The sequence below is a fragment of the Branchiostoma belcheri genome, unplaced genomic scaffold (genome assembly GCF_001625305.1).
Source record: "Branchiostoma belcheri isolate BF01 breed outbred unplaced genomic scaffold, Haploidv18h27 scaffold68, whole genome shotgun sequence".
Taxonomy (NCBI): Eukaryota; Metazoa; Chordata; class Leptocardii; order Amphioxiformes; family Branchiostomatidae; genus Branchiostoma; species Branchiostoma belcheri.
The window spans coordinates 1,217,380-1,225,398 of NW_017804331.1; the positions used below are offsets into that span (position 1 = coordinate 1,217,380).

The 8,019-nt window shown below is 46.7% G+C and overlaps 1 protein-coding gene across 1 annotated transcript in view; it reads left to right on the top strand.

The window, feature by feature from the left end:
- LOC109484010 (homeobox protein BarH-like 1) overlaps window positions 1-5,062 on the top strand; it is a 14,440-nt gene extending 9,378 nt beyond the window's left edge. Inside the window, exon 4 of the mRNA XM_019787166.1 lies at window positions 4,555-5,062. Within this exon, the coding sequence (XP_019642725.1) occupies window positions 4,555-4,800 (246 nt within the window). The 3' untranslated portion in view covers window positions 4,801-5,062. The remainder of the gene's footprint in view (window positions 1-4,554) is intronic.
- The last annotated feature ends 2,957 nt before the right edge of the window (window positions 5,063-8,019 follow it).

The window sequence follows — 8,019 nt, forward strand, 5'->3', positions numbered from 1 at the left end:
TTTTTTCCCACCAAACCCAACCAAACTTTGGTGGGAAAAAAATTCAGTGCAAAAGAGAAACCCCGATAAAAAGCCTAAAAACACGCTAAAAATACCCCCAAAACCAAAACCTCTGCTTGGAGAGTGCAGTAGTACTCCTTACCGGACCAACTCCCCCGGCATGTTATCTGTCTACTTGGCCACTTTTACACTTTCCGGCCTCTTCTAGGGCCTGGTAGAAAGCCCGATGGTAGAAATGTAAGAAACAGGAGGAGCCAGTAAAAACCCCACTGGTCCCGGGCGCTCTAACCACGCTCTAACCACTCCGCTAAAAGGTCTAGACCCATCGGCCGGGTCAGTTGGTAGCGCCTATAAACCCCCCACTGTTACAGAAAGTCCGTCCTTCCCGATCGCTTGTTTTCGGGGGTACGTTCAGTCGGTGACGTGAAATCCATCTGGTGTCAGATAGGTTAATGCAATTTCATGTTGGCACAATATAAAATAGAAAAGTCGTGTACTTAGTAATGTGAGAGCTGTTTACATTTCTCACCATTGTCATCGGTGAGGTATGAAGAGAGGAGGGGGGGTGTCAGTGTGAATCAGGTACTGGCAGATCGTACTCTGACGTTCATACGTTACACAATCGTTATGACTAGTCTCTACCAGACTAACTACGCTGGCTATATATAGGAGAATATTTGCCAGGGAGTTTGGCCGCCTTGTAGGTTTGACTGGCCGCGCAGTTTGGAGGGAAAGAAACAACCTCCCCGCAGCCGGACTCCCCTGGCCCATTTTATTCTCTTTTTTTTTTGCCGAATTCTACGCTCCATATTCCCGTAGAAAGGCCCGGCGGAGGCTACGTTATGACTGTTTAAACACATCTCTGTTGAGAACAGAACTTAAGGATTGTTCCTATCGGAAGAACAAAAGCAGAAACACAGAAGTGCCCGAGAACAAAAGAAAGCATTCCTACACAATGACTCACCTGTAAAAACAGAAATCGATCAAAGGTGCAGATCGATCACCCCGTTTTAATTTTTTCGTGTAACGTTACGACAGTTTTAATTTGAACGTCGTGTTTGCCAAACAACACAACTATCAAGATGACCATGATCTATGTTAGGCTAGTGCATGGAACGTTACTTGCCTCCACCAGGCCTTTCTACGGGAATACGGATCGTAGAATTCGGCAAAAAAGAGAGTAAAATTGGCCAAGGGAGTCCGGCCGCGGGGAGGTAGTTTCTTTCCCTCCCTCGGAGGCCAGTCAAACCTACAAGGCGGCCCCTGGTAATTATTCTCCTGTATATATATATAGCCAGCGGAGTTAGTCTGGTAGAGACTGGGACGTTACCACTTCAGCAATTATGTCCTCTGCTATATATTGGTTGTCATCCAGCTAATCAACTAATGTAAACTGACCATCGTCCGTTTTATACGAGGCTGGGAGGAACGCGGTGTGATCTTACGTAAGCCCACGGGGCGGAATGGAACCTTCGAATTCTCTCGGCGGCTATGTAGGATGGCCGGCTATATTATAGCCTGGATGCCAGACCCAAAGCACACTGGACACAAAATATCTCAGTGTGCAAGTAATGCGTTAAAACTCTTCCCCACCGCCGCGGGGCCTGCACAGGAGGCTATTTTCGTACGTCAGAACTTTGCCATAATGTGAATCGGGTAGCTACGTTATTATTCGAGTATTTATATGCATAGGGTTGGCCAAGGGTTGGTCTAGGGGAGTTTGGCCGCCTTGTAGGTTTGACTGGCCGCGCAGGAAGGGAAAGAAACTACCTCCCCGCGGCCGGACTCCCTTGGCCAATTTTATTGCCGATCCGTTTTCCCGTAGAAAGGCCTGGTGGAGGCTAGGATTGGTCTACAAAAGAGAAAATCGACTGAAAGTAATACTCGTTCCGCACGTTATGAGGAAACGTTATGATACCGAGTCATTACTGACAGCCTCACAGGTATAACAAAAAGGCCACCTGGCCGCTGAGAGCGCGGAGAAAGGGGCTGTGGGTAGTACAACTGACTTGGGTTTCCCTCGTCAAAGCTCCGGCGTGCCAGAACCAGCGAGGTCGCGTTACGCCGCGGATATTGCGCCTTGACTTTGCGGCTCCCTTTCTTCCCCATTCCGGCATCAAGCGGACATACCTCGGTCGGAGACAATGGGAAAATAAACAGGAATTCGAGCTATTTTTATTTGAACCTGCTTTTCTAGCCCCCTCCCCGGAGCTTCCACGAGAGGACCGCAGGTGCGGGAAGAAAGGCGTCCCGCATTTTTGTCGTGTTTGAAAAGTACGTCATCGTTTGACCTATCATTGGCCGTGTCAAGCCATATACATGATCCTGCCAAATACATGACCCCGACACTACTTGGGGGTGTCCAATAGACCTGAGACAAGGGGTGGGAGGGGTTTAGTCGTGATGTGGGAGACTAAACCTAACCTAACCCCAATCGTCAGTCTAACCCTAGCCCCCAACTCTAACCTTAACCTTAATACCAACCCTGACCCTACGTCTAATACCAACTCTAACCCTAACTCTAATACCAACCATAACCCTAGCCCTAAACACCTGACCTCTCGCGTATGTGGCAGCTCAAGGATTTGGCTCAACACCGGAATGGGGCGTACAAGAAAGGGGCGTATATTTTCATAGAATCGGTGAGAGCCAAATGCAGACCAGTAGAGGATGCCTTTTTCTTGCCTATTCATATGTGGCGTCGGTGGCGCAACGGTTAGAGCGTTGGACTCGGAACCGAGAGGTCCCGGGTTCGATACTCACCGTGGCCCGACGTTGTGCCCTTGGGAAAGGCACTTTACACGACTTCCCCACCTATACGGTGGAGTGACGCCCACCGAGCCTCTTAGGCTAATCTGTCTGTCAAGGTGCCAAAAACACCTTACGGATTTGGTGCGCCGATGTGACAACATCTCATATCTGCCACTGAAAGGCGTAAATTTTTAAAAATTCATTTAGATACATTCCGTCTGTCTTTTAGATAATCTAAGGAACCGTGACGTATGCCCCCGCCCACACAAAAGGCCTTAGCCTTAATTTTACACATGTCTTAAAATTAGGGCAGAGATTCTTGTTTGCTAACCTAAGCAATCATACAGGCTGCAAACATTGCCGAATATGGATAAAATCATTCGGCGAGAAATTTATAAGCATTGGGATGTTTGTTTTCGGTATCTGTAGAGCCTGTATAACCGACCTTAATTTGGTGTAACACACCAGCTTCGCAGGCACGCGGCGCGGCGGCAGCTGGTTATATTACACCTCACCTCTGCACATGTAACTTAAAGCTAACTGGTGGGGTCGTGTGGCGCAGTCGGTAGCGCGTTCGGCTCACACCCGAGAGGTCGCGGGTTCGAACCCTGCCCGTGTCACCGATCTTGTGCCCTTGGGAAAGGCACTTTACACGACTTTCCTCACTTCACTCAGGTGTAATTGAGTACCTAGCTTCGTTTAGGGACGTCCCTCGGATAGGACGTTAAATGGAGGTCCCATGTTTGGGAGAGCCACACCCCACGCACGTTAAAGAACCCACCGCACTTATCAAAAAGAGTAGGGGACCTTCCCGGTGTGAGTGGTTCAAGTCTGGTCTTGGGGTTGACATCTTTGTAGAGGTGATTGTCACCTGTTATGTCAATCCTTCCACAAATGTGGTAAATCGTCATTAAAAAAAAGTTAGTCTAGTGGTGTTGCCCCTAGGCTACTGTACTTGATGGCAACGAGTTCCGGATCCACCTGCAGATAGCTCTAGGAAAACACGAGTTTTTAACCACCTCAATCCTGTTTATTCATCCCAATTTCTCTAAACTTACAGACCAAGAAAAAACTATTCTTCTTTTAACTTCCCAAAACCCACAAATTTTGGAAAAGGTGGGACATTACGTCTCTCTGGTTTACAGAAGAAAAGTCAAACCCTTCAGACATAGTTTTAGACATAGTTATAGTTCTAGACAGCTACCTTCATCATGCAGACTTTAGTTATTTTATTGTTTGTACTATTTCATTGTTCATTTATGTTTTGTAATTTGCAATTAGCCTCCGGGCAGGAATTTGCAATAAACTTTTCTCTTGTGTTCTTTAACGAGGGTAGCACCGGCACCACTCAGCACTGCTTTTCATAGTTGCCCTAGTGGGTAACTTACATATATACAAGCAAAGACGGAATTAAACATCCATATCACAATCGTAATCCATACTCGCAATCCTGTAAAAAAGAAAAGGAGCTTTCATCACAATCAACAAGCAAAACTTGACCAATTGCCAGCGCGCACAGAGCGGTACAACAGAAGTACATTACCGTACCACATTTTAAATCATGAATAGTCTGAAATGTATGATGTTAATGATATGATTTAATGACTGTTTTTAAAACACGGAACGATGACCAGGATTTTATTTCACTGTCTAACGCTTTTAATCACACAATTCAGCCTTGTGGCTGTCCAGTGATGCACCTGTATTGTGATTTGTGTGTTTTTGAAATAAACCAATGATATAGATATATATATCGTGCAAAAAAAAACAATCCTTGGCTAACCCGCTACCCCTGTGTTGCAGGTGCTACAGGGCGGCGGACAGGAGTCCCCCACCAAGCCCAAAGGCCGACCCAGGAAGGAGCAGAGCGACTATCTGAACCACGGGGAGGAGCAGGAAGTCACCACCACGTCACCGGGCGCGTCACTTCCGGTCTCCTCCAGCCCAGCATCCTCCTCCCCATCACCCAGCCCGTCCTCTCAACCTGTGACGTCATCGGAGCCGAAGGAGCATGCGCAGAAACACGTACTACAGGACCTGGAGCAGTGAAGCCATCATATCTCGTGCCACACTAAAGTCGCTTGGACGACGCTGTAACGTTACATGTGACAGAAAACTGGCAACCACTCTCAATGCCTTCACATGTTGTGGCAGATCCACTGAAAGTGGCAACATCATTGAATTTTGTGACTTTGACCTTTTTCGGACGACGCCATACATGCGACAGAGCTGTACCGAACAGTACTGGAACTGGACACCGAACTCCCGGAGTGCCGTCACATTTCCTTAAAGCAGATCCACTGAAAGTGGCAACATCTCCTAAAAACCCTTCGCGACGCCATACTTGCGACAGAGCGGTAACGAACAGTACAACTAGTGGCAACGACTCCTGGTGCCTTTGATTTGTGACTGCGATCCAGAAAACTGGCAACATCTCTGCCTTAAAATTTCCTCTTTGTGATGCGTCAACCAAGATCTGCAAAGGTTACATTGCCAGAAGTGTAAGCCACCCAGCATCTTGTACATAACGGACAGTATTTTGGAAGTGGCGGCATCTGTAGTACTAGACCAGATGTGGATTCTAACAAAGTTGAGTCAAATCAAGGATTCTAACAAAGTTGCTTGTGGTCGATTGTAGCATGATTGTCCCGACAAGTGCAATAAGAGAATGCATCAGTTAAAGACCATCCAGCAGCCTCAGCCAGTGCACGAGAAAACAATGATGCGAAGACAGTTGTGAAAAATCTTTAGCCTCTACCAGGCACCGCGGATCGCTGGAAAAATAGTAGAAATTCACGGCCGAAAGAAATGGATAGTATACCAGGGGAGTTAGCCGGCCCCGTGGGTCGCAAATTGGATCTTCTCTGGCCAGCTAACTCCCCTGGTATACTATCCCTTTATCTCGGCCAATTTCTACTATTTTTCCAGCGATCCGCGGTGCCTGGTAGAGGGTAGGAAATCTTTCAAAATCATCCTCTGACGAAGGAGAGGTAAAAATCAGAGTCAGTGTCTTGTATTGAAAAGTTCCCGGAGTTGTGACAAAGGAACACAATCCCGTTGGAAGCAAAGTACATGTAAGTTTGCATCCAAAGTGGCGAATTTTAGTGCCTTATTGTATAATCCTTTGGAAACTTATTGTTGATACTTTTTAATGATGATACGTGTTGTAAATAGACGATTGGGGAGCGGGAATCAGTAGACAGTGTTTTGATAAATGCACTTGTAGAAATAAAACATTTTTTCAGCCTGTGTTCATTGGTTGCTCAGTCAGCCTTCTCTCGATGTTGTGCCTCGTGTAAAAAAACATCGCGATGTCACTCATACTGGATTTTGTTATCGAGTGACGAGCAGCATAGAATCTTACAGGCCACAGTGGTGGACAACTCCAGCAGGTTGCTAATCTTAGCCCCACACTGACAACGAAGAGTATATGCAATGGCGGGATTTTCAAAGTCCATTTTTTTAATTTTTAAAAATATATTTTTATTTTATTTTATTGAAATTGCAACAGTGCAATACATGCGGAACAGACGCAGCTGTTGCTGGTGTTGTGTCCCGCACATAGAAACGAATACTGGACAGACAATACTCATTTTCACTTGAGTCTAGTGGGGAAAGTCGTGTAAAGTGCCTTTCCCAAGGGTACAAGATCGGTGGCATGTCAGGACTCGAACCCGGGACCTCTTGATTCCGAGTCGCACACGCTGCCGTTGCGCCACACGACCCCACAAAAACCATTTATTGGTCATTCTTTTAGATAACGTAGTATTAAAATTGAATCAGTCATACCCCAAAACCAAGCTGATCTCTGCGAGGGGAAAATGCGACGGAATACGGTATCTTGCAATTGTGTGGTATCGTATCATCCAAGGACGTCCTTGTATAATCTCAAAGAAGTTCCTAGGTGACAAGGCCCACGGTGGCCGATGGATACTGCTTTGCCATCGTATGATCTGCTTGGAGATTAGGAAAACGGTTGCTTATTTTGTGTCGTAGGCTGGTTCTATCTATTTATGGGTGGTACCAAAGAAAATATAGATACGCCTGACATTGCTTGATTTTAGGTTAGGCTATTTCAAAAGTCATGATGAAATGATGACGAAAATGTGCCAAGAAGTGGAAGAAAATGTCGATATCAGACAGATTTCCTCATCCAAAATATATTTTTTTATTTTCTTTTGTGCCACCCTAAAATTGCCCTGGATGCCTTTACCGTGACATCTATTTCAAAAGTATGAAATGATGACGAAAATGTGCCAAGAAGTGGCAGATTTCTAGCCTGGTTTTAATACCAAACCTATTATAGCTCCCGAGTCCTACATCCTCTCCTATTTGCGGAGAGGATGTAGGACTCGGGAGCTATAATAAGTTTGGTAACCAGGCTAGCAGATTTCCTCATCCAGAATATATTTCTTCATTTTCTTTTGTGCCGCCCTAAAACTGCGCTGGATGCCTTTACCGTGACATGTAGGTTGTACCGGGAGAAATACCGACCAGGAGAAACCGTAGTCCCCGTCCGGAAGGGCCTTTTGTGGCCGCACGAACTTGATATTCCCGCGCAGGTGTGCGTCCGCTAAGGGAGGCCCGCACCGCCACCGGGCGTGCTGCAAGGGGCCACTGCCCGGCAATAAAGGTCCGAGTCGTGCGGGAAAGCTTAGGAGAGTTTAATCATCGTCGGAGGGGACGATTACGCGTATCGCAGTAAACAGATAAATACCGTCTCCTTTGTCTAAATCGGGGAAACAATGTGAACAGACCGTTTAACGACACTCAATATACCTCGCATTGTCCACGCCCGTGCGCCTAGCGAAATCGCTATGAAAACACCTTTGTGGTACAATAGAGTGAGATTACACTGAAAATAAAATTAAGGCCGGTGGTTTTCTTCGCCGTGGCGGTGGCTGAATGGGAGAGTTACGAAGTTACGTGGATGTGCGGGTGGTAGGTTGTAGCCGGACGTATAACGGTCACACCGGGGGCAGATTGCTTCTTTGTGGAGGTCAACCATTCAGACACGTAACTGCCGAGTGATATCACTAATGGCTTTTCTTTAGCCTCTACCAGGCTTCGGGAGGCGGCTGGAAACAGTAGAAATCGGCCAAATAGAGAGACAACATGGAAAGAGTAGAAATCAGCCAGATAGAGAGACAACATGCCAAAAAGCCGCCTGCCGAAGCCTGGTACAGGCTAGCTTTTCTTAACATTTTGCGCCGTAAGGGGCAAGTGGAGGGGTCTTGATAGCCTCTGCCAGGCTTCAGAGGCGGCTGG